The 27968-nt window shown below is 37.6% G+C and overlaps 1 protein-coding gene across 3 annotated transcripts; it reads left to right on the forward strand.

Annotated features, from left to right (window-relative positions):
• The first annotated feature begins 659 nt into the window (after positions 1–659).
• LOC109098294 (extracellular sulfatase Sulf-2-like) lies at positions 660–27957 on the forward strand. Of its 3 annotated transcripts, XM_042766389.1 has the most exons (22): positions 660–1396; positions 2098–2202; positions 16337–16576; positions 16997–17236; positions 18118–18269; positions 20984–21153; positions 21958–22108; positions 22552–22727; positions 22816–22944; positions 23117–23182; positions 23429–23552; positions 23653–23851; positions 24002–24245; positions 24348–24444; positions 24554–24648; positions 24733–24792; positions 24923–25092; positions 25216–25358; positions 25487–25595; positions 25702–25735; positions 26503–26556; positions 26926–27957. In XM_042766389.1, exons 3-22 carry the CDS (start codon positions 16396–16398, stop codon positions 26954–26956), a joined length of 2625 nt encoding a protein of 874 aa, XP_042622323.1. In that variant the 5' UTR covers positions 660–1396; positions 2098–2202; positions 16337–16395; the 3' UTR covers positions 26957–27957. The 3 variants fall into 3 exon arrangements, with proteins under 3 accessions (XP_042622323.1, XP_042622322.1, XP_042622324.1); XM_042766388.1 differs by lacking the exon at positions 2098–2202 and having other exon boundaries at positions 661–1396; XM_042766390.1 differs by lacking the exons at positions 660–1396; positions 2098–2202 and adding an exon at positions 13491–14333.
• The last annotated feature ends 11 nt before the right edge of the window (positions 27958–27968 follow it).

Genomic DNA, 27968 nt, shown 5'->3' on the forward strand with positions numbered 1-27968 from the left:
CAAATCAATGTTTGTAAACAAAGTATAAACAAAGACTTTAAAAAAAATCCCTATGGAAAAAATACCTAAACCAAGGCCATTGAAAAACGTCAAAAGGCACGGTTGCACACTGTTGCTAAGTGGTTACTTATGGTTCAAGTCGAAAGTCTCACACATAACAGCCCCTTCATTACAATTTCACAAGATTTTTTCAATCGTTTATCCAAGATGTGAAAATTTGTGAAATTAGAAAAGTAAGAGAACATATGTCCTCAATAAGTCACACAATGGTACTGTTAATGAATATAATATATTGAATATATATTAATATATGAAATATATATAGAAAACAAAATGTTTGCAATATAATTTAATTCTTACTTAATTATTGAAGCCACGCCCCTTCCACTGAAGCCACACCTCTTCTGTAAGCACTATATGTACACTATTCTACTTGATTTTAACTCTGCAATACTGCAGATTGTTGACTCCTGTATTAATAAAAGCCACTTTGGATGAAAAGTTTCATTTGAATTCAGCTGAAATATTTATTTATTTAAATACATTTACATGTCATTTATGTATTGAAATAATTATTTTTTTTTTTTTTATCTCTCTAAGTTCATCTGTATGCATCTAATTGTGTGGCACTTTTTCTTTTTTTTTTTGGGGGCTGTTGTTTCATGGAGCACTTTGCAGTTTGTTTGTGCCCCTGTTAACAGCTCTCTGCTCTCCAGTGCTTCTGATAGTTGCCAGCCCAATAAATACTGTCTCTCTACCCGGCAATCCAGTCCCCTGCCCTCCTGCTCTAAGATTGATCCCTTATCCCCACCCCTTCTTTTCTCTCGTCGCTGCCAGACCCGCAGCTTTAGAACCCATGTGAATAGGTGAAACTCCGAGGCTCCAACAGATGGCCAGAGCTGCCCTGATTCAGTCACACTGCTGCCAGATGAATACCAGCTCACAGAGCCCAGAAAGAGTGGAAAAAAGGAGTTTGAGGAGAGCAAAAGAGAAATAGAGAGAGTGATAGAGTTTCCCCCATGTGTGTGGGAGAATAAGGGGAAACAGGGACATGTTAATATGCATGAGGGGAAGAGGAACTGTGTGAGAGAGGGAAAGAGAGACAACAAGAGAGGGGAGTGGATGATATTGAATTGTAGATTGAGGGACTTCTTTCCCCCCCGCCCTCTTTTATTTATCTGCTATGGAACCACGCCTCCTTCCTTTCACCTCTCCATGTGTCTATATCAGGGGACCGGCTATGAGAGAGCCCACTCATACGGCTGGCAGAGGGGGAGTCCAGTCAGAGGTGGTCTGTCGAAGACTGAACAGGTGACGGATCATCGTATCCCTGTCTTTAACACCTGCTGTAGTTGTGCTTTTCTTCAGGAAGGATTCAGAGGTGGGCATCAGTGAGGTACGTGCCTTTGTCCCTAATTATTGCTTTGTACCACCACCTCTGTCAGACTGACAACAGTAATGAATGTACAGTATGTTCCTACATTGTAAAAGTAGATTGTAATAAGCAAAAATATGCAATTCAATGTATATCTGAAATTAATTAAATTATATTTTGTATTCATTTTTCTTGAATGCTAATAAAATGCCTAAATTGATGTCTTAAAATCATTGCCATTGAGAGATTCAGATAGTTGCCTGTTGTGATTCTTGGATTTCTTTGCATTTATATTAAACCTTTTCAGGTTTGTTTCCTCTAATCTTCTCAGACTTTTCATGTTAGTGTCTCTATAGTTCTTGGTTTTTCGTATTTCAAACATTTGTCCCTCATACCTGCAGTCTGACTGAACTGGTGCTTACGAGGTTTGAGTGTGATTTTGGCCCTTTTAAGGACTTTAACACGAGTCTGTCGTCACCCCTTTAAAATGCTACATGACTCACATTGCATTTTTGATGGTGAAGAACTGCTCTCTGGGTCAAGCAGGTCTCTGGAAACAAGTGATGTTTGGAGTGCTAGGGATTTGCTGGGAAAAATATGCCTCAGTGAGCATCCGCTTGTGTTTGCTGTGTGAGGTTATGAGTTAATGACAAAGGTGATGGGGGCTGAAAGATCTGTGCCTTAGTTATTCATTATTTAATGTGCACTCTGTCTCTGCTCAGCCCCATAACAACTGGCCTCCTTTTCCTCTTCTGCTGTCTGAACCAGAACTGTGGACCGGGTCCTATGACGTTTGTGCATCAGACCCGTGCAAATGAGATCACATGGTCAGTGTCACATATTTGCTTCTTTGATTAGTGACCTAGAAATAGTGCAGTAATAAAAATAAATTCTAGAATCTTAGATTTAGAATCATTTTGGACCCCTTACACAATGCATCCAATGCATATTCTTTCATTTTTTTAAAAAGATTTCTTAAAAGTAGATCAGCTGTAACTTTAGAGCTGAGTGAAACTTCTCATTGGGGACCTCTGTCTGACAGCACAAAAAAAGGAATTTGATCTTAATTTTCCAAGTCCTGAGTGGGAGCTATTTAGGATTCATTTGCATATGTCCGTCCCAACCTCAATATGGTTCTCATTTGTGACAATTGCTTCCACTATTTCACCATTTTTGTCCATTTTAAACTTAAACCTGACCATGAAGGCCCACACTTAGCCAAATCCCTAATCTAACCATGATTGTATTGTGATTGGAAAAACCTTTTAAAGTAATGTTTGCATATGATCCAAGTATAACACAATATCCTATGATTTCGCCATCAGCTCTCATGAGTGTGTTAGCAAAGTTTGAGCTTGTAATCAACAGATTTAAATAGATTTGAAAACTGATACAGTTCAGTAGAAATCATTGACTTTTCTCAAGTTTAAATCATCAAATTGATGAGACGTTTTATTGGCACTTTTTAACATAGTGTAAGTACAAGATTTAATACTTAACCGCAAACTGAGTTTGAGAACTGAGTTGGATGTTGTGGTCAAATGAACTCAGTAGATCAATAAGTGGAAGATTTAAATAAAATAATGGTAAGCAGTGAACAATGCTATGCACATATTATTTATCTACTTGTATATTATCCCAAAAATGTAACAAGATTAGATGGGATGTGTAAAAAAAAAAAAAAGAAAGAAAAAAAATTGTCCTCTTATCATCTCTCATAAAAACCATCCACCGCACCCCAAAACATCCGAGTAATTTTTTTATCAAAGAGTCTGGACACTAGCCAAATCCGAATCAGCCCATGTCTATGTGAGACACAAAATCTCATTTTCATGAGCTGCTGAGAGCAAAACAAAGCCTGATATGAATCTAAAGTATAATTTGAGCCTGGTGCTCAACGTCTTAAATGTTAATGCTGACTGGAAGTCTTTGATGAGTGATTTGGAGTACAGCACCTCTGGCGGTGCCCTCTGAGGCAGAGAGTGAAGTGAATGCATTATTACAGAGCTGTGCCAAGATACGGCAGGTGTCCAGCCAGGATCTGTAATTACATCCAGCCAAGGATATGGAGAGCATCAATCTTAGATCAGAATCAGAATTTGTAATCAAAAGGTTTTTTTTTTCTTTCTTTCTTTTTTCAGTCAAAATAGAATGTGTATACCTCACTAATCAGATAACTTATGAATGTTTTCAATTGCTTTCTGAATGACAATATGGCATTGCTATAGGAATACCTGTCTCATTAGTCATCACTCAGACTCCTCCCACTGTAGACCTCTCCCATCAGTCATGAACATTCAGGACTAGAATCCATTTCTCGTCTTATATAACATAAACATCTGTCACAACAACAGGAACTGGCTCATTGGTGCTCAGATGAAATAAGTATATTGTAAATGAACATAGGAGTTTAGGGTTCAGGCACCCTTGTAGATTTACATTGAAAGAGAGAGTTTTTTACCCCAAAATGAGAAGTCGATTAAAATCTGTATGAATTTCTTTTTCTTCAGATAACAAAAGATGTTGTGAAGAATGTTCCAGTTGTTTTTGTCCATGCAATTGAAGTCACTCGGGTTCAAAAGAACATTGGACCCCACTGACTTTCAATTTATGGACAAACAAACTATCCAAACTATTATCCTGAAATGCTCTTAAAGTCAAGTATCATCACAAATAAGACCATTGTGATCAACAAGCTAGTACACCTACACAAAAATGATGTAGGGTCTACTTTGAAACAGTTTTCACTCAGAAATTGCTAGTAAATTTCACAATTACAAAGAAATGTCAAGTAAAACGTTCAATTAAACATTAAATTTTGAAGTAGAAAAACTGAAAAAGTATTTTATTGTAAAACCAATAATCTTTTTTTTTATATAAATGTGAAAAATAATTTTTTACAATGTATGCTAAAAAGATCTTTCTTTCTTTTTTCCTTTCTTTTATGAGGTCCTTGTTTCAATATGGACTGGATGTAGGATGTCCACTATCTTTAGGTGTTTTGAACTTGGTTTTAGATGGAATAAGAAAGCAGTGGAGGGAAAATAGCAGCGGTGTGATGTGGAAGTACTTGGGAAGGTTCAATAGGGGGCTCCAGCATTCGGGATGAGATGCAGAGGTTTGATAAAGTACCCTGGGAGATATTTGTGACATTCACTGGGACTTACGGTGAACTGCACAAGAAAGGAGATTACAGTGACCTTAAAGTGATCTGAAGTACTTATGGGCATACAGAGAATCTGTATAAGAACATAGAGAGTTAGTGATGCTATGGATATTTGTCGAGTACTGTTTTTTTAAACATTTTTCATACTCTTCATGTAAAGATGTGTCTTTTTGCCCATTTTTACAATAGCATTTATTTTCTTTATTCATGATGTTCTCCTCAATCACTCTCCCTCAGGGTTCTCCCAACTGAGTTTTATAGAGTCTCGCTCAGACTTCAGCTCACATCTACCCATTACTCTCTCTGGCTTTCTCTCACACACCGTATCTATCTCTTACTCCCTCAGGAACTCAGCAGGCTTTATGGCTGCTTATTAGCTAACTTTTATGGAATTATAGATTTCTGAAATTGGATTTTCCCAACTCACTAAAGAAAGCAGATTAGCTGGCTACTCTTACATGCACCGGAGTTTTTCTGGCCTGAAACTTAACTTGAATGTTTGAATGAGGACAATTAGTTTAGATGGCAGGTTTATCTGTCTCTTTCCAGTAGTTTTTTTTTTTTTTCTTCTTCTTCTTCTTCTCTAGTAGAATCAAATCACAATAGCCTGTGGTAGCTGTAAATTTAGATGAACACTTGGGGATAAAATTTGATGTTTGTTTTTCACAAAACACAAAAATGTGGAACATGGACTAAAGGTCATTTTACATCACTTAGTGTGCACTGTGAATTTAAAGTGTGAATGTATTTTTACTTGCTTTACTTTCACAGTTATCTTACAATATTGTAATACAAAATGTAATCTTATTAAATTTAATCACACTATAACTGTAGTACAACCATTTAGTTTAACTTTGACTTCATTCAGAATAGTCTGCACCAAAACTGATCTGAAAGCACTGATAAAGCTCCCAATGCATATATGCTACACAGTATCTCTCATAAATTAGAACTAATGAGTCGGTGATGTGCAGTGCATATTTGTGACATTAATATATTAAACTTATTTTTGTCCTTTCTCCAGATTTTATATCTAATAATGATATTTGTGTTTCACTGCTAATATACACAATATTTTTTTTAAGGCATGGGTTATCTTAAAATATTATTATATTTAAATATTTAGAACATTTAAATATAAAAATGCAAAATAAACATTTATTCTAAATCATTATAGTTCTTTTATTGATTTTATTGTTATGTAGAAGGATTGGATTTATCATGATGTCATCACAGCAGATGTGTGAAGGTGGAGTGATGACTGCGAGTGTCAGCTCTTAAGTATGAATCATGGTAAATGGCATCTGTGAAATGATCCATACTGGATGACTTAGATAACACCTGACATGGTTATGGGTGTTTTATTTTATTTATTTATTTTTTTTTATCAAAGTAATAGTCTGTCCCAGACACAGATGTTAAAACATTTAAGTTTAAAGTTCAATCAGCGGCTCAATAGTTCGGGAACGTAAATTTGATATAAAGCTTATGTTATTAATTGTATTGCAATCAGTTATTAATCTAACTACTCTGAAATATAGCAGACAACATTCTAGTTTAACTCAGCAAATAGTGTCCTATATGTACTTGTGTTAGAAAGTGCTTAATATTTAGACTTGCATCCTCCTGTATGCTTGTCTCCATAGAGTTACTTTCACTATAATTGGTTGTGGGTGGCAACTTGGTTAAGCCTGATTTGGGACTGGATTGTTGCCTGGTTTCTGCACAGCCCCAGAGCAGAAATAGAATGGGGCCTATTAGTTTTTATCTTGGCAAGTATCTTGCAGCGCGTCGAACAAACAGCCCATTACACAGTTAGATGTGCACTGATACACAGTCCTCATAAGAATCCACGTTCAGAGCATCTCTGCCCATCACCTCATTTTGAGTCCTCACTGGGAGACAGGGAAGATCAGTAGCTCAGCATCCTGTGATCTCATGTCTTCAAGAGTGTGTGAAGTAATGCAGCTTTCATGAGAGACCTGGCCTCTGGACATAATCAAGACCAAACCAAAGACTAATGCTGTATCAGCATCTGTAGTGTTGAACTTGAGGTGGAGCGTTGACAGATCACACCCTAGAGGTTTAGCACAATGTTAATCAATTGTAAGAATCAACATATAACTGTCCATCAGCAGATTTGGATTGCAGGCTTGGATTACAGTTTGTGTACTATAAGGGAATATGCTCGGTGATATTACAGGAAGCAGATATATATTCAGTTATTCTGTTTGAGGCATGATCTTCAAAAGAAAGTGTGTATACATCACCTCTCATCCCCTTTCAGGCTCTTTTTTGAATTTGACTTCAGAGCAGCAAGATAAAACAGGCACTGCCACCTGGAAGAAAGGGAAGAACTCTTCATTAAGACACAGTGAAACAGCAGCTAACCCTAACCCTAAAACCCTAAATCGAACACTCATTGTCTCTCACTTGCTTCATCACAGATTGCGACATGCAGTGGATCAGGATAATATGTTTTTTTTCACAACAGACTTCCATATTCTGTTAACCTTGTCTCGCTGCTTCCGGTTCATATAAATATGAAGCAGTTTTACTCAAGATGCCCTCAAAGTAAATACCAAAGATTATCATAACCAATGTCCATCACATATGCGGATTGATATCTAAAAGTTTTTTATTTTTATTCTTTTCACTAACATTTAAAAAAAATATCCCTGCATATTTCGGTCAATGTTTTTTATATTTTTATACTCGATATAAAGGTTTAGGTTTGGGGTAAAGTTAAGGGGTCTAAAAATCGAAATGGCTTATCAATAAAATGATTTAAAAAATGCATTTACACAAATATCATAATGATATAAAAGATTTGTAAATACATAGCAATTTTATGTTTTAAAGCTTGTAATAGTCGAGCATCAGTCAAAACGTACAAAAATGTATAAATTTCTTTAAAAAATCTTACTGACCCAAACTTTTGAATGTAAGTGTATATATTAAAAACCCTGATCTACACACACCAGGGAGATCCCCCTGCAATCTAATTAGGAGTCAGATATTAAAACAGTGAGCTGTGTGCTGGGATAATTGATTCTTTCCACTCTGTGCACACAAAACAAGCAGACAGCAGGAGATACCCAGCTTTGTCAACATTGGGCGATGTGCCTGCTTTTTAAAAAAGGCATGCACCCCAATGAAGCTACGTAGATTGTGCCAACAGACATCCCACACACAAAGGTACACCACATGCATCCCAGTGTGTATGGGGATGACTGAAAAACCTCCTGTTTGTATGAGTGGGTATAGCCTGGCAGGTCAGTGGGAAATCATATGTGCTTTGTCTCACCACACTCCATCAGAGGAACAGTCTAACTGTCTCTCTCTCCTCTGGCAAAATTGCGTAAACTCTGATAATTACCCTCTTCCTTTGAGAGTTATCAAATTGAACAACTCTCCCGCTGCTTTGCTAATTACTTTAATAGGTTTAGATAGAGATTAGCAACAGGGGGATGTGTGCTGTTGATAGAAGTGAATAATTCCCCTTACCTTTCTTTTATTAAAAAACAAAATCTTTTATATCACTACTCCTCTTTTAATTAAGCCTGCTTTATTTATGGTATCATCCGTGTTGGAAACAGGACTGCAGAACATATCAGCTCATGAGCGTTCAGGGTCATTAAATGAATGGGCTGTAAGCCCTGCATTGCTGTCCATTCAACCTAATGTCGAAGCCATGACTGTGTGTCTGTAGAGTCATTCACTATTACAATTATGGCCAGTTTTATAGCGGTTGGGTCAGACTCAGTCTCTCATCAAGTACTTTTAGCTTTGTGTAGCCCTTTCCTCTCTCAAGCAGATTCTATGCAAACCTCTCAATTAGTAGTGGTAACCACCTGCGCTGGTCTATTTGTGAATGTAACAACCATTGAAAACGGCAAGGAAGTAAATGGAGGGGAAAAGCAGTGGAAATTGTGGGAATGGTAATAGTCTTTTTTATGGATCACAGATTACGATCATCAAAGGGGGAGTTGAGAGGGTTCAGTATTGCCACAGGGTAAAAGATGCATACATTGGCCCCAGTGACAGTGTCATTAACGAAATGGGCTTAAGTGATGCCACATAAATGGCCAGTTACCAAATGGAGGGGAAAAGTGGCTATTGTAACCGGATACCACCATGTAATGATTAGGTACTGTATTAGCAAAATGTATATACAGTATGTGGGAACTGTGTAATACTACCTTGGCAAACTGCATATTTTTTTCCAACCTGGTTCCATTTTCATTCACTGGCAGAAGGTTTTTTTTTATTTAACATTGCATTAAAGGTATACATATTATCCCTTCAGTGAGATTCCCTGAAAATTCAATGAACTTGATATTTCTAGTGCCATGCTCTGTTGATATACTGTTTGAGCAACAGGAATACTGCCAATGCAAATAATAACCGTTTCCTTACCTAAATCCTGCGTAAAGTGCGTTTGGACCAGGCTCGGTTGCAGAATCACATCTGTGCTTCTGAAATTATTATCTTTTTCTATATAGTGTAATAGTTTTGTCTTTGTCGTACGTGGCCGCTTGTCAAGCATGAAAAACACAAGTTTTATTTAAATTCTGAATATATTATCGTATAAAGCATGCAAAGAGTGCTCTCTCAATTTATTAAAAACAGTCACTCATTCATCACGATTTCACAAAGTTCCAAAAAAAAAAAAAAAAAAAAAAACAGCGAACGTGACCACACAATGAAACTTTTTTTAATGTCTTTGCTAGAAAGAAGTTACGAGCACAACAGAACTCAGCACTGCACAAAAAATGGCTACTTAACTGTTTCTTTTCCTGTATAGACAATCAAAGCCATATCTGAGTATCTGAGAGTTCTTATATATGAAGACTCAGGTCAGTGTGCTAGGCATCGGACCTTGTCTAATTCCTCTTTTCAAGTTCCCATCCATTCCTGCTGTTCTTAAAGCCCTTGTGTGTTTTTGGCAATGAGGCCTGTAACATGTATAGATTTTGGAGGGGCTATCACTATGCCTGCTAATCTAAGCACAAAGAAAAGGAAGGGAGAAGTAGAAGAGCATTTGGATGAGGAAAGTCAGAAAAGGAAAATATCAACCAGCCTCACAGCCCCAGGGACAATCTCCAATGAAGTGGCCACAGTGGCCCACAGTGGCAGTGGGAAGCCCATGTGAATTATTGCTAATGCTTCCAGAAGAGATCATTAAAGTATTTTAAATGAAAAATACTTTAAAATTACATAAAAATTATAACCAAGTCCAACAAGAGGAGAAGCTCACACACTTAATCCTAGAAAAATTTATTACAAAAATGCTTTATTTAGAGACCAATAAAGTGTAAATGAGCAGTGCAAATACAAAATGTTTTTGATTCACATCATCATCAGTGCCATTCAAATTTTTATGTTATTTCTATGCATGCATTTCCTCATTGGACTCCATTCTTCTATTAAAACAATTTAAATGTTAATTAAATAATTTTGACCACTAATTTTTGCAGCAGTTTTTATTAATGATCTATAACGTTGATTTTTGGTGAAGGGATGCTTGTTGTTTCTGGTTGGGTCACTCACTCATTTGCTGTGTGACTGTGAAGATTCATGTATTTCTTTGTATTCACCACTGAGCCAGCTTACTGAAATAAGAAACCAATATTGTCTGTAATCATCATTAAGTCAGGGCCATTACCCTTCCCCTCTCCCCCAAGTCATTTAGAGGAGACAAGAAAAATTGGAAGTAATTAAAAGAAAATGAATGATGTGAACTAATATCCTGTAGCATGGCAGAAAGCAGATTGTATGGAAAACTGATACGAATTGTTGGACACAAACAAACAAATATTTCACTACAGACACACAGTAGATGTTACATTGGTGAAAACATAAAAATAAATGTAATGCCCTTGGAAATTCTATTCCGGGGTTTTATCATGTATAAATCCGTGCTTGTGGTTTTAATGTGATGCATATTTTGATGAGCAGCCTGGTCCTGCTCTCACTTTCTCTACCCTTAAGGATTTGAGGTACCACTTCTCTGTCTGCATTAGAATATGTAAATCAAGTAACCAGTAGTCATTCACCCCTCTTGTTTTATTTCCATCTTTCTTTCTCATTCTTACTTTTGTCAGAATAGGATGAGTGGGGCCAGTGCTCCCAGAAGTAATCTTAAAAGAGTTTCCTGGCGGTAAGCAGTGGACAAACACTTTGTTGCAGTTGAAACATTTACCAGAAACTATTTTCTCTTCTAGTTGCTTGTTAAGACCCAGATATACGGGGTCCACAGGAAACCCTCAGAGGCACAATCACAGCACTGCTGATATTTTGTACAACTGGGCCAAAACATTCTGAGGCAACTAGTGAATATAATTCTCTTTTGCATTTGCTATTATTTCAGTATTGTCATAATAAGTTATTTTATCTGCATATTAATTTGCATTTGAAAATTTTCCATTAATTTGACTTTTTGGGGAGTTTGGCCCCATTTTGCTTTAACTCAAGCTCTATGAGCTTCAAAGTTTCGTTGTTTTAACATTCCCCATGCTTTTAGGCCTAAAATAGGTTTTGAATCCCAGGTTTCCATCTTCGATCTCAAACTTTTGGACCCCACTGTATGTGTCCCCTCTGTCACAGAACAGATGGAGGGCGGTAAAGTGGCCTTAAACACAAATATCCCCCATTGGCCACAGGGCTCAGGACCACCACGCTTTCCTAGTGAATGCCATATGGTTGCCGACGGATACGGAGGGCGGGAACTGGATTCCTCTGCTCCTGGTGGCAGGAGTACCACACATTTAATTTGTTAATCAGTCACCAGTGAGACGCTGCAATTAGTAGTGGTTCCTGTCTAGTTGACTGTGATTATAGCAACAGTGCACACATTTCATTCTTTGACGTATTTGCTGTCTTGCTTCTTTTGCCTCCCTTTGTTCTCGTTTGAAAATTGTGTTGATGTCATTAGTCTTCAGAGGAAGCACTAAAACATGGCTTTTCGTCTGTGCATTATTAGCCCATCAGTACGATAACAAGCAGATGATTATGACCATTAACTGTTACTCTGAACTTTCTTTGCTGTTGTTTGAAGCTGAAACAAAAAAGGCTCATTATAAACTCATTCAGATATCAGTTCAAAGAAGCTCAACTAGCTGGAAGAAGCTGGATTAAAATAATACATTTTTAAATATTTTATGTGATTATACAGAACATCTATTAAATTAATATTCTGGATTCAAAATGCGAATGACAGCATTTGTGGCATAATGTTGATTACCACCAAATTTGGGCCAATTTTTGGAGCAGAAACATTAGTAAACACTTTCCATACCAAAATCATGTTAACTTCTACATTGTTCACATTTTGTTGCTTTATTTTTTAAGAAAAGTAAAAAAAAATTTTTTTTGGTCAAGCTTAATTTAAACCTGGAATATTAGGTAATTTTAGGTTCTTTACCTGTTAGGTATTATAATTGTAACTATTAGGTAATATTAAGTACTTTAGCCATTTTCAGTCAGTAACGTGTAAAGCAATGCTTTATTGTTTCTCATTTGCTCAGTTGCTCTCTCATTTGCTCTTGTCAGCAAAGTCGTGTGATGTGTCTCAGAGGGTTATATGTCAATGAAGATTACAGGACTTGAGGTGTTCACTGTCACATCTAATTATTTTAGATAGAAGCCTTTTGTGTACACACAGTGCTGACATGCAGCTTTTCAGCTGTTTATCATACTGCTTATCAAGGCAGAAAACACTATTTACTTATAATAACTGTATGTTCAATATTTGCCTAATGAAAATGCCCCTCTGCAACTGCTCACAGCATCATTAAAACTCACAAATTAATTGTTTTAGGTGCCACGGCCTATATGTTACAGGAGAGAACAAGTAGGGAATGATGGATACTGATGTTGACCAAATCTGACACAAGTCCATTTGGTCGCATTCTACCTCAGAAGGGCCTGATGTACAGTATTCAACTGGAGAATCCACATATCCCCCACCTGACTTTAAACTAGCTGGCAGATAAAGGTCTTCTCCATGAAAGAGGCTTGTCAGAACATTTGCATCTGAATGCCAACTGCTGTTGGCAAATTTAAGGAGACTTTATAAAGTTTGCATACTGAATCGGAGGGTGGACGCACATTCCCCAAGCCATGCCAGCATAGTTATGAGGGCAGGAAGTAGATTGATGCCGGTACTTGAGAGGCCCAGGGCATGAAAGTCGGGTCAAGTGCACCCCATTTCACCTATGTCCAATGGCTCTTTGCTGTTTCTGTGTTCAAGACCTTCTGTAAAAAAGATATGTTTATTTGTCAATGAGTCTATCAGTAGTGCTTGCATTCCTACAGAGATACTTTTCTTGGGTCTACTTTTGTTTGACATTTGTTATAGAAACCAGTCTGTTTGTAAAAGCTTACACTAAAAAAGTCATATCAAATCAAAAGAAAAAGTGTATTGAAAATGTTCTATAGACAATTGTACAGAATTATATGTAATGTAAGCAACACTGCAAAAAAAAAAAAAAAAAAAAAAAAACTAAAAAACTATAAATGTAAATATAAATGTTAATATTAATCTTTATATTTATTACCAGCAAAAATATAATCTATAAAATATTTTTATGCCATTTAAAATAGTTTTACTTGTTTTAAGAATAAACCTTATACACTTTTGCTAGATTTATGTTTAAATAAGAAACATGAGGTAAGAAAAAATAGTTTAGTTTTTCAAGAATATATTTTGTAATAAGTATATATATATATATGTATATATGTATATTTCTTTCAGTCCTCTGTGGAACATTTTCAAGGCAATATTTTTGAATAATAATTTTAAAAAATGTACTCTCAAAACTAAGAAATGTTATTGCATATTTTCCCCTACATTTGAATGAAGTTTGATATGAAGTTTAAAATTGGTTTTCTGAGGTCCAAATTGTTTTTGTTTTTTTTCGGCATTCATTATATCCCTAGGTTTGCCATATCATGTCATCCCAATTTACAATGCAAGCTGAGCAAAATGCTGACAGCAGCAATAAGAGGAGCTTTGTGCTAAAGGACAAGCTGGCATGCAGAACGGTACATCAGATACAGAACATCTGATACTGGCACCATTTTACCTCAAGCCCCTGGTCATAAATTATTCTCACTGGTGTGGCGGTAATGAAGAGCCTCTAAAATCACACGAGATTGCTTGAAACATATCTCTCCCATCACCAAGCAAGTGTTTAAAGAATCTGTAGCAATCAGTAATTAACAATGTTAGCATTCCTTTTAAGGATGAAAGCATCTCTTGTTTGTCCAGCTAGAGCTATTTAAGATTTAACTCTTTTCTCAAGCTGTTGTTTTTATCAATTGCCAGCAATGAGTCCTCGAGAGGGAGAAGGAGGAGAGGAGGGGGCCTGGGGTGAACAGAGCAGCCAAGAGAATTTAAAACAGGAGACCCCCAAGGTCAGACCTCATCCATTCCCCTAAGAGAGAACAATGACGGAGAAGAGAACGGGAATTAATGGACTGAATGCAGCTGTACGAGTGTTTGTGAGGGTATGAGAGGAGATGGTGGGAGAAATGGAAAGAGAAAGAGTGACAAGAAGAGCATAGATGCGGGACTAAAAGCTGTCAGATATATGATAAGATTAAAAATCCCCTTGGAGAACTTGTTTAGATGTGTAGGTCCAGGGATGAGCAGTGGGAGACCCTCAAGGCATCTCTTGCAGAAAGTTTTGGCTTCTAGATTGGAGGGTGAACTTTGTGTGGTCACCTTTGCCCTGAAGACTGCAGGGTGCCTGGATCTACAGCACGCCTGGCCTTGACCGCTCTGAGGTAAGATTATGAGACTGAGAAGGATGGGAATAATTTTAACCTCTGGAAATCCCTGAGGTGTTCATACAGTATTTCTGCTGTTGCAGCCTGTGTGTTCTGAACTTGAAGAAAATAAGCTAGCATGGAGCTTCATGAGAGGGATGCTTCCCTTTGGATTTGTGTTTCAGATGTTGATGGTGTGGGAGATGGGTTTCCTGTGGTCTCCAAAACAAACTATAATTCCTATCTTAGCTCATGTTTCCTTCTGAATGTAACTCATCACAGTTGGTGAAGGGTTTGTTAATTCTTTGTAAAGAAGCTACAAAATCCTTGTATTGTATTTGATTATTAGTTATCAGACTTGTTGGTTGACCTCCTCAGAGGACAAAGAACAATTGCTGTGGGTTTTATCCAGTAATTCTGGCATGTTAGAGGTGTTTTGCACTTGTGCTGATTTGGCAAATTGACTGCAGTTTACATCTTGTTATATGTGTAGTGCTGCTTTCACAGTGAAAAATGTTTCTCTTTGGCTTCAGTGAATCACAAACGCTGGTCATAATTGAGGTGTTTGTAACAGATCATGAATATGGCAGCAATTCCACCTTTAATTTGTCATATTCTGTAATTGCACAGAATTGTTATCAATTGTTCTGTTCTGATGGACATTTGGGAAAACACAGTGCAACATGTACATAATAAAATGCAATTAAACATAATTATTCATTGGATAGTGAAGTAAATAGATTAACTTTAAAAGTGCAAGAAAAATGCATCCTATGTGTTTATTTGTAATGTCAAAGGCCATGTGATGAACATTAATGTATTATTAATGACAATCATTCTGTCACTTTCATGCATTTAGCCAAGTGTAAATAAAATTTGTAACAATTGTATTTTTTTTTCCAGCTTTTATCATGTTAATAATTGTGCATATTTTAAATTTTGAGCTTTTTTCTTTGCTTTGGTACGATAAAGAGTCCAGTGTAAAATCCTGAAGCAAATCCATATTCTTAATTATAGTCCCTTAAGCATTTTCTTATGCATTAAAAACTCCCCCAGCTCTGGCTGTGAGGTCAGCATACATCTACACATTTCCATGACTAATTTGTACCACATACCCTCCCTTTTCCAATCCATTAACACCCAACTGTCTTCTCTAATAATGACCCTTTCCTCTTCTAACCTTTGGCTTGTATCATTCACCCTCTCTCTGACTCTTTTTGGCCCATAGCCTGCTGTTATTAGCATCCACACCATGTGTTCAACCGAGCCGATCGTTACACTTCGGGAATGAGTCGGTCTCTATGCATCATTAATGATTAATTAATGCTAAGGATTATAAATAAGATCATTTATATGGACAAGCTCCTCAGTTACTCTGCCAGTGGTGACCAAACCCCCAAAGGAGTAGAAGTGGAGGGTCATTTGAGAAGGAGTGTGTGTGTGTATGTGCCACTGTCAGTAAATTTCAGTTTGAGTTAATGCTATCTGGGCCTGTATTCTTAAAGCTTCTAAGAATCCTCTCAGAGAGCTCCTAATTTAGCTAAAAACTTCTAACTATGAATCTTCTATCTATCTGTCTATCTATCTATCTATCTATCTATCTATCTATCTATCTATCAATCTATCTATCTATCTATCTATCTGTCTATCTGTCTATCTATCTATCTGTCTGTCTGTCTATCTATCTATCTATCTATCTATCTATCTGTCTATCTTTATATATATATATGTGTATATATATATGTGTATATATATATATATATATATATATATATATATATATATATATATATATATATATATATATATATACTGTATATAGAATTTTGTCACTTGGAGCAACTCTTTGCACTAAGAATTTTCATGAATATGGGCCCATATAGACCATTTATTGTGAAGCCAAGCTATGTTTATACAATATTATACAATATTAAATGGACATCACGGGGGCGGAATTTTAAATAAAAAATGTTTGATATGGTCCCTGTAAAAAATCCACTTACACTTATTTTGTTCTCCAGGTTGAGAAGAAACTGTGATCTTTCTAACAATTGTGGGAGGTGGAAGACAGGTTAAAGTCATGGCAGCTGGGTGGAGACTGGCCACCCTTCTCTTTGTCTTCATCCTGACATTCCTCTGCCCCTCGGATGGAACCATGTACAACTCTGGCCAGAGACTGAGGTCTCGTCTTCAGAGGGATCGCCGAAATGTTCGTCCAAACATCATTCTCATTCTTACTGATGACCAGGACATTGAACTCGGTGCGTTGCCCATTTGTGTGTTTCTCTGTGTATGTGGGTATGTTTTTGTGTTGCTTGTGAGTATGTGCATACTGTGACATCATGTATGAGTTTATACAGAGTATGATTCACAATTCATTATCATATGATTTTATTATTTTCTTAGCATAAGGGCATCTTACACACTCAGTCCAGTAGCATCAGCCAACTACAGAGGTCCACTGTGCCAAACATGCTGTTTTTCTACTCGTTTTTTGGCACTTTAATCACTGAAGTGCCACCATAATGGCCTTGCTGCTGGTCTTTGTTCAGGCTTTTCATTCAAACCCTTTTAGGGAGGAAATTTATGGTCAAGCATCTGTTACATAAAACATTCTGGATCTCTTTTTCTCTGTCTCCCTCTTTTTCGAATCTACATATATTCCCCGTTTTTCCCTAAAGGCTCAATGCAGGCCATGAACAAAACAAAGCGCATAATGATGCAGGGCGGCACTCACTTCTCCAATGCGTTTGCCACCACTCCAATGTGCTGCCCTTCTCGATCTTCCATCCTGACTGGGAAATATGTGCACAACCACCATACCTACACCAACAACGAGAACTGCTCATCACCATCCTGGCAGGCTCATCATGAACCGCACACTTTTGCTGTCCACCTCAACAATTCAGGCTACAGGACAGGTTAGTAGACAGCATGTATTTGTGTGCAGTATTTTTACAACACTGAGCTATGTTCACAAACTGCTTTCAGTTTGGAATAGTTCATCCAAAAATTAACATTTGCTGGAATTTTACTCACTCTCAGGCCATCCAAGATGCAGATGAGTCTGTTTCTACATCAGAGCATATGTGGAGAACTTTAACATTACATCACTTGCTCAGCAGTGGATCACCTGTAGTGAATGGGTGCCATCAGAATAAAAGCTGATTAAAAATATCACAATAATACAAAAGTAATCCACATAACTCTACTCCATCGAATAATGTCTTGTCAAACAAAAGGGTGCATGTTTGTAAGAAACAAATCAATCAAGCCATCAAGCCACCCAGTGAAAAAAAACCTATTTGCCGAGAAATGTTTTGCACTGTTTTCGCTTGTAAACATTGCTTGATCAGAGCATATTTTTTTCCTGATTCAGACAAGATGACATTTTCACTGGAGAAAGCTGTATTTTGGATATAGAACTCATTTTAGCCAGAAGCAACAGTTTGAAGTTAAAAATGTCTTAATGATAGATTTGTTTATTACAAACACATAGCTTTTCACTTCACAAGACGTTAATTGAGGAATTGAGGACGTTAACTGAGTCAAGTGGATTACTTGTGGATTATTGCTATGTTTTTATCAGATGTTTGGACTCTGACAGCACCCATTCACTACAGAGGATCCATTGGTGAGCAAGTGATGTAATGCTAAGCTTCTCCTATAATGTTCTGATGAAGAAACTTGCTTACATCTTGGATGATTTGAGGATGAGTAAATACTCTGCAAATTCAAATTTTTGGGTGAACTATTCCTGCCTGACATTTTTTGATCTCAAAATAATTGCTTTCTGTTACAGCCTTCTTTGGCAAGTACCTGAATGAGTACAATGGCTCTTATGTGCCTCCTGGTTGGAAAGAATGGGTAGCACTGGTGAAGAACTCTCGTTTCTACAACTACACACTGTGCCGGAACGGTATCCGAGAAAAGCATGGCACCAACTATCCAAAGGTTGTCTCCTGTCTCTTTTCAAAGAGCACGACTGAACATTGTATGATGAAACTAATATATATATATATATTTCCTACAGTAGAGTGTGTCTACTAGGGCTGCACGATTATGAAAAAAATCATAATTGTCGATTATTCCCTTGAAATTGTAATTGCGATTATTAATTACGATTATCACATTTTACATTGAATGATGTTTATACCATTGTTTGATGCAACTGCATGCCATATTTTTATATGAAAACAAACAAGCTGAAAACACTAACTGAAAAACCTTTAGTGCATTTCTATAGTAATAAGCCTCAAATGTCAAATATACATCGGATTGGTTTCTTTAAAATATAAAAAAAGTTGTAAAAAATATGAATGGTATTATAATGTTATACTAAAACTAAAACAATGGAAAGACCCTTAAGATAACATGTAGAAAGAAAAAAACATATCTTAAGTGTGCAGAATAAACATAAGTGAACTTTGAACGATTAATTGCCGCTTTGAACGATTACGTAATTGTGGCATCCATAATTGTAATCGCGATTAGAAATTCGATTAATTGTGCAGCCCTAGTGTCTACTGTCAAATCTGTTCAGCTCATTAACAGTATTTACCCAACATATTTGGGGTTGCACAATTTATTAGTACCATATTGGTTGTCGAACAATATTAGAGATTTTAGATATTGGGTATGTTCCTGGAATATTTAAACACTGCTCTTTTGAACTTTCTATTCATCAGAGAATCCTGGAAAAAATATTTCACAAAAATATTAAGTTTTCAACATTGATAATGTTAATAAATATTATTTTCGAGCAGTCTATCCCGTTGCATCGCTGATACTTATGGGGAAATTCCTGTCTACTCTGATACTGAAGCATGATTTGTGCATGTTCATGTAGCTTCACGAACCAATGACGCTTCAACACAATAAAGGGGTGGAGCCGACCGCTATATAAGTCGGCTCTGAGCGTTCATTGACTAAGGACATCTCCATACTGATTCTTCAAGCAAGAAGCCAAAGAAGAAGAAAGAAGCTCAGCCTGCTGTTTGCTGCCGTGAGAAGAAGCCCTGGCAGTGAAAGACCTATTAAAGCAAATTTCGGAGGAATTTTCCCGGCACCATTTTTGCAAATGTCATGACACGAGTGTGGCTCTTGCAGGGAACCCCTGCTTTACACAAGAGGATCAGCGCCCCTCATCGACTGCAAAGTGGCTTTATTTCCTTCGGCGGGTCTGAGGAGGAAGCTTTCGTGGTTGACTCTGTGTCATTGATGGCTTCAGATACAGAAGAGTGGGTGAGTTCCGTCGAAGAACCCAACACCCCTCCTCTGACACAGGCAACATGGCCCAGTGTGGACAGCGAGCTGATCTGCGTCCTAACCAAGGCTGTGGAGGATCTCGGCCTGGCTTGGTTGGCTCCAGAAGAGCCCACCGGTGATCTCCTTGATGAGTGGTACCTGAAGGGATCCCGTCAAAAATTCTCCCGCCAACAGCATTACCTGCCAGCGGTTCCCGAGGAACTCACCAGGACGTGGTGCCCCCCTATTTCTGAGCACAAGTCGTCACCCTTCTAACGCTCCCCAATTCAGAAGATGAGCAGGGTCCTAATCCACTCTGCCTGGTTCAGGCTCTTAGAGTGTATGTTGAGTGCTCTCAAAAAGCAGCTCTTTGTATGCTTCGGATGCCACACTAAAGGGCTGACGGTTATGAAGCAGAGACTCGCTGGATAGTGGAGTGATAGTGCTATGGCCCTGACTAACATCTCAACGGACTTGCAGTGTCCTATAGGTGTGAGGCCCCACTCCACCAGAGGAATGGCCTCCTCCTGGGCTTGGTCCAGTGGGATTTCTATTGGTGATATTTGCCGGCTGGTTGTCCCTGCCTACCTTCACCAGGTTTTATAACTTGGACATCCCTGCCCTGCAGGCACAAATTTTGTCTGCTTAATTCTACCTAATCCCCATTGTAAGTGAAGTGGGTTATATCATGTAGTCCTCAGCCTAAGTGGTTTGGGTCTCATTATTGGCTCATGTTTACAGGTTTACAGTACAGGTGCTCCAGTGCTGGGCTCGCAGAGCGGCTTCATTCTGCATTTGCGTATAGCACGGCTCGATTGGATCCGTTCCCCATAAGCATCAGCTACGCAACGGGATAGACCAATCAAAAGGAAACATTCCGGTTACTAACGTAACCTCATTTCCCCGAGATAAGGGAACAAGCATTGCGTAGACTGCTGTGCTGTAAGGCTGCAAGCAAATCTATGACTGTTGCTTCAGTGAAAAGATTCTGACGAAATAGCGCTCAGAGCCAATTTATATAGCGGTCGGCTTCACCCCTTTTGGCGGGTTGAAGCGCCAATTGGTTCGTGCAGCTGCACAAATGTCAACATATCAGTTTTTAGTATCAGAGTAAAGTGGAGTTTCCCCATAAGCATCAGCAATGCAAATCTCCTTCCCTTATCTCAGGGACCTGAGGTTACATTAGTAACACGAGCATTTCTTGAACACCAGATTAACATACTAGAATGATGATGTGACATTTCTGAAGGATCATGTGACACTGAAGACTGGAGTAATGGCCATCACAGGAATTGCATTTTAAAATGTATAAAAATAAAAACTTGAAATAATATTTCACAATATTACTGTTTTTACTGGATTTTTGATTAAATAAATTCACTCTTTGTAACCTTAAGAGACTAATGTTATTTCTTTTGCAGGATTATCTCACTGATGTAATCACAAATGACAGCATCAACTATTTTCGTATGTCAAAGAAGATATACCCACACAGGCCTGTGATGATGGTCCTGAGCCACGCTGCCCCCCATGGGCCAGAGGACGCAGCACCTCAGTACAGCAGCGCCTTCCCCAATGCATCTCAACACATGTAAGACTTTCTATTTCTCTTCATCTTTATTTCTCTCACACACGCACTAAGAATTCTCAGACTGCATGAACAGCTTTATGTGGTCTCATAAATCTCATTCAGTATCAATTTTTCAGTCTTCAGCACTTTATCAAATAAAGATATGACCACCTAATAAATAATGCTCACTACTGTAGCCAATATTCTCATTTCACACTAGCTACTTTTAATGAACCACCTCTTATGACTTATTTGCTCTTGCTTTATTGCAGGAACACTAGTTTGATTATATATTCTGTGTAGAGGTATTGTTTCCATAGCGCCTCTGGCAAATGAGTTTATTAGGCTATATAGTAGGCTCAAGAGAGATATAGTGCTATTATTATACTCATGATTTATTTGTTGCATCTGTGTTCATTCGTAGGTCCCATTAGAGGTATAAACCCCATGACTGGTGCATCTACTGTTATTTTTGTTTGATTTGTGATTAGTGTTTCATTACTCTGCAGTTTTTCTTCTCCTGTATGGTGTTCTAAATTAGCATACTCATTTTATTTAAACGCATGCCCAATTACAAGTTTGCCGTTATTTTATTACTCATTTTTATTATCATTTTTAGTTACTCATTCTTAAAGCTGCAGCTGGTATATGCAATGCAACTTTATGCAAATTGAATATTCACAAACAACAAACCAAAAGATGACAAATTCCCTTTGGCTGCAATGTTAAGTTTTATTCATGGATTGTAAAGTGTATAGAACATTTATAATATCTTCCAGTGGTACAGAAAACAGGTTTTAACAATTCTGAAAATGTCCCACACAGAACTCCAAGCTACAACCATGCCCCAAATCCAGACAAGCACTGGATCCTGCGGTACACGGGACCCATGAAGCCTGTGCACATGCAGTTCACCAATATGTTGCAGAGAAGGAGGCTGCAGACCCTGCTTTCAGTGGATGACAGTGTCGAGAAGGTCTGATCATGCTAACCTCACAATATAGCACAATGATCATATTTTATGCAAAAATGTGTTCCATTTCTTGTAGTTGATTGGAAGTGTGGTGTTCTGAGAGTGCTGCCACTATTGGGATGTTTCTACCACTCCATCAGTCTGTCCATTATCAATGCAAATTTTTCATTAGTAGTGGAAATTCAACAGTTTACATCGTTACACTAGTAGGTGACTTAATGAGTGAGTCATCTGAATAATTTGTTCAAAAACACTGATTTATTCAGGAACTAGAATTGATAGCTAGTCTTTTTGAGTGAGTCATTAAATTATCACAGGAATAAATAATGTTTTAAAATATATTAATATAAAAAACAGTTATTTTGGTTATTTTACAATATATATATAATCAAATAAATGCATATTTTTCTTCTTTAAAAAATCTGATCAACATTTTTTCCCCACAGGTTTACAATATGTTGGTGGAAACCGGGGAGCTGGATAACACCTACATCATTTACATATCTGATCATGGCTATCACATTGGTCAGTTTGGGTTGGTCAAGGGCAAATCAATGCCTTATGAATTTGATATTCGAATCCCCTTCTACCTGAGAGGACCTAATGTGGATGCAGGTGCCATGTGAGTCAAAGATGTTAAGCTCACAACTTTACTGAGAAATGCTTAAAATAACATATTGTTGATTCTTTGTGTTCTTTGTGATCTGCAGTAATACTCACATAGTCCTGAACATTGACCTTGCCCCTACCTTACTGGACATGGCCGGAGTAGATATCCCCTTGGACATGGATGGCAAGTCCATCCTCAAACTGTTAGAAAAAGAAAGACCGGTCAACAGGTACTTATTGAATTGTGCTGGATAATGACACTATTGTCTTCTGTATATCTGCTATTTAGCTTAATAGAAATGAGTTGAATCAACACTGAACCAACTTTAGCTGAATAACAGCACTTTTGTCTTCTGCAGAGCAGCTTATAACTGAATTGAACTTGTCTTCATATTCCTTCAGTTTTACCAGGTTTCATTCCTACAAAAAGGCAAAAGTGTGGCGGGATTCATTCCTGGTAGAGAGGGGGTGAGTACATTTGATCAGGCCAGATGAACCCATGCATTTTTAATTGAACGCTGTATCACAAACTCTTACACTGTATCGCTCCAAAAAAGATTTTTAACCTCAGAAATTGATTAGACACGGCTCCATTAGAGAGGCACCAGATGGCACACTGACATCGGACACATCTGCATGTTTTGAATAAGGGCTGTATCTAATTCTTTGCTGTTTTTGGGTGGCAACCTGATGTGATCTCTTTCTGATCTACAGGAAGCCTCTGCATAAGCTAGCAGATGGCAAAGAGGTGGAACAGAATTCGCTGCCAAAGTATCAGCGGGTCAGAGACCTGTGTCAAAGAGCTGAGTACCAGACGCCCTGTGAGCAACCAGGGCAGGTAAATATTCACTTTTAGTTACCACTGCATATTCATTTCATTATTTCCCTGCTGTTCATCTGTCTAGTGCTTTCTAACTAACCGCTCCTCCTCTGTGCAGAAGTGGCAGTGTATTGAGGATCACACTGGCATGCCGAGGCTCTATAAGTGTAAAGGGATGGCGGGTCTTTATGCACCTCGTGCTTTGGGCCTGATGGCTGCCAACAGGAGACAGATCAATGGAGCTCGTTCCGCATCGTACCACTGTGATTGTGAGCCCACTGTACCTGTCAAGAGGAAGAAGGCACTCACTAAAAAGAGTGAGTTATTGTATTGTTTCACACTATGCAAATGTCTCCCCCTAGTGGTTGATTATTTTCATAAGCAAAAATAATATTGGTATGATAGCAGTTTAAGAAATATTTTTTTAGTAAGAAATTCTATAAGCAATATTTCAACGTTAATTACAGAGTTGAAGACCAAGAAGAGTTTGCCACGTAATCGTTGGGCTCGCTCTGTCCCTTATCACTTGGACTCAAATGTATACACTCTGGACCTGGAGAAAGGCTACCAGCCCCTCAACCTCAACTCTAGCCTCATTCTAGGGAGAAAGCAGGCAGTGTATGGGGAAAATGTAGAATATAGCGGAATGGGACCCACTGACAACAACTTCAACCCACTCACACCACCTGCTGCTCTTAAAGTCACCTACAGGTACAGCTCAGACAGTTGGTTACTGAGAATGAGTGAAAGTCTAATAACCCTTATTTGTTTGAAAGCTGTGGTTTCTATGAATGAGATTACTTTTTTGCGCAGATGCTCAATACTGATGAACGACACAGTCAGGTGTGATGGTGGATTATATAAATCTCTACAAGCATGGAAAGATCACAAACTACACATTGAGCATGAGGTAAGATTATAAAGTTGTTCTTAGATGATCTGAATAAAAACATTCAGCCATGTGAAAAGTAGAGTAATTCTTAGATTTTATTTTGAACCACTTTTTGCTCTTCAAATAGATTGAGACACTGCAGACCAAAATAAAGAACCTCAGAGAGGTCAAAGGACATTTAAAGCAGGTTCGACCAAAACAGTGTGAATGCAACCAAAACATGTAAGCCTCCACTCTTACTTCATATAAGTTTTTCATGCTTTCATCTCACACAATTGACATAATCATGTAATGTTTTCTTTAAAGGTATCAGTTCAACAATAGGGCACTGTTCAAACTCAAATCAGGCCGGATGCATTCAGTCAAGTAGGTTTTTATTCATCATTGGTCATAAACTGAAGGAAGACACCTTAACACCTTAACATTATTGTACCAATCTAACTTAGTTGACAGAGCATTACAGTTTATACTGAAGATATCTGCTCTTTTAATCTAGTAAAATGACATCCAAAGATAAAAAACAGTGGCTGATGAAAGAGCAGAAACGCAGGAAGAAGCTGAGGAAGCTTTTGAAGCGCCTCCGTAATAATGACACTTGCAGCATGCCTGGCCTCACCTGCTTCACCCATGACAACCAGCACTGGCAGACCGCCCCCTTCTGGACAAGTACTGCATAGCATAGCATTTCACATTAGTTTTTTTTCACATTTCACACAAAATTGAATTAAATATATTAGCTTAATTAAATAATGATGTAATTTCACTTATATTATCTTTTTGTGTTGTCAGTGGGGCCATTTTGTGCTTGCACCAGTGCCAACAATAACACTTACTGGTGTCTGAGGACTATCAATGAGACACACAACTTCATATTTTGTGAGTTTGCCACTGGCTTCCTAGAGTATTTTGATCTGAACACAGACCCTTATCAGGTAGGCCTTTCAAAAGCATTAATAAAATCTTTTTTTCACTTTTTTCTTTTTTTGATTATTGAAGAAGATGAGTTAAAGTAATCTTGGGGACCCCCATCCTTTCCACTGTTGTTATTTTCTGTGTACAGCTGATAAATGCCGTGAGCACAGTTGATCGTGATGTAGTGAATCACATGCACCAGCAGCTCATGAAACTGCGCAGCTGCAAAGGTCACAAAGAGTGCAGTCAGGAGACAGGTGAGTCATGCCACGTGATGAATGTTTTGGCATTGATGTTGCATTTCAACATAATATCTATAAACATACAATCTGTAACCCAATGATACATCATTATGTCTTTTAGGTGGTAAAGAAAGAAACTCTTTGTATGATTACAGGTATGGCTTCATTCCTGTTTTTAATGGCTAATTAAAAAAGATGATTATTAATATGTGTGTGTATTCAACCAATCTAAAGGGATAAGATGTAAGATTTTTTTAAAGAAAGTATTCATGTATTCAGCAAGGGAGCATTAAATTGATCAAAAGTGACAGTAAAGTCAATTATAATGCTACAAAAGATTTTTGTTTCATAAATAAAATAAAGCACTTTCTATTCAGTAAAATATCACTAAAAATAAATATTAAGCAGCTCAACTGTTTTCAGCATTGATAATATTAAGAAATGTTTCCTGAGCAACAAATCACCATATTACGTAGAATGATTTCTGAAGGATCATATGACACGGCAGAACTGAGTAATTGCTGCTGAAAATTCAGCTTTCCCATCACATAAATAAATTAAAATTTAAAATATATTAAAATAGAACAGTTATTTAAAATCCCAATAATATTTCACAATATTTCTGTTTTTATTGTATTTTTGATCAAAAATTCCAACCTTGGTGAGCTTAACAGACTTTTAATTTTTTTTTTAATCTAGTTATATGTTTGTGTAATCAGTACAATATTTTTAATTATTTAAGACTTTTGCACATTACTGTGTGTGTGTGTGTGTGTGTGTGTGTGTGTGTGTGTGTGTGTGTGTGAGAGAGAGAGAGAGAGAGTATCTAGTTCATTTATATTGTGCATTTTTTATCTTTGTTATATGTGTTTGTGTTTTTTCTGGCATGGGGTGCTGTGTGTGTGCACTCCACATGCTTCAGGCCTCTTCATCGTCGAAAGAGGCCAAAAGTGAAGAAACCGTCCTCCAAATCAATGTGAGTTTTTTGGTACACACCATCTGCTTAATATAATTGAGCCAGCCAGTTATCAGCATTAATCCTCAGTACCCCCCTTCCCTCTGTCATACAGTGTATGTTCATGCTGTCCCACGCTGCATGAGCAGCTTTTCAATTCTCCTGACATTCCTTTAGATGCAAACGTGATAACGAGTCCTTCATTACTGATAAAAAAGTGTGTTAACAGAGTACAGAGTGGTACAGAGTGGTGCAGAGCGTCCCACTGCCATAATTACACATTGTCCTCATTATGTACTTGACTTTCTTTTGCCTTTATGTTGTTTATATTCTGCTCAAACCTGGAGTTCCGAAGTCAGAACTAAGATTTGTTATTGTCTGTTTACTCAGGGGCCAAATTTGGGAAGGATGGGTAGGTTAGATCTGTCTCTACTATCCACTGTGAAGGATGCACAGAGGTGAGGAATGTGAACTGATGAACTCCTGACCCGAGGACAGCAAAGTAAACTCTGCAAATGTCCAGCTATACTGAAGTGTGGAATGGGAGAGAGTCGTATCAGTGTGGTCTTCTCATTTTCTCTCTCAGTGCAGTTCATTACCTTTTCAATTCACATTTGTTGATCCACTGCATTTTTTGTGAACTTTTTAATGAAAAACTTCCATCATGGAAACTTTTTTTATCATAATGGACTTCTGGTGTGGATTTTTTCTTAATGAACAAATCTCTGTCCAGTCAAACACATAATATTTTCTGGCTAAGATCGATCACCTTCACTGCTCTTAGAAGACAAGAAACCTCACATGGCTCATCATCAAGATATGAACCTGTAATCAATTTTTCAGTAAACACACTACTTCTTTATCATTCCTGTAAGACTGTGGGACTCTGATAATGTGTTAAACACAGGGCTGGTGTGCTCTGACTTCTCTGCTGCTGTGGATATTGTAATATTACTCTCAAAGTGAAATAGTACTTTACACATGTTGTGCTATAATGATCTATAATGTCACCTGCAACCAATGTGATTCTCTTCATGGAAATGTTGCTTTTTGAAACATGGTGCTACTGTAAGTTAACACTTGGAACTGAATGCTGCATAGTACAATATGTATTTGAATGTATGTGCAATTAATGTAAATATTAGAATATTTTTACCAGACTGAACATACAAGAGTTTCTTTTCGTGAAAGGAGACCACCCTCATTTAAAAAAAATGTTTTACGTTTATCTGAATGCACTAATTAATAACCAACTAAATAGTGTATGTTGTGCTATTATAGTAAAGCAATTTTAAAAACATGTGTAGTTGTCATCACAAACCAATTGCTTCCTTTTTGCTGTTTTCCTTTGCCTTGAAATTTGGAAAACAATGAAGGTGTAGTAGTTGGTAAATAAAGTGTTAAATACTCATGTGTACTTCATTCATATTTCC

This window comes from Cyprinus carpio, chromosome A11 (genome assembly GCF_018340385.1).
Source record: "Cyprinus carpio isolate SPL01 chromosome A11, ASM1834038v1, whole genome shotgun sequence".
NCBI classification, from domain to species: Eukaryota; Metazoa; Chordata; class Actinopteri; order Cypriniformes; family Cyprinidae; genus Cyprinus; species Cyprinus carpio.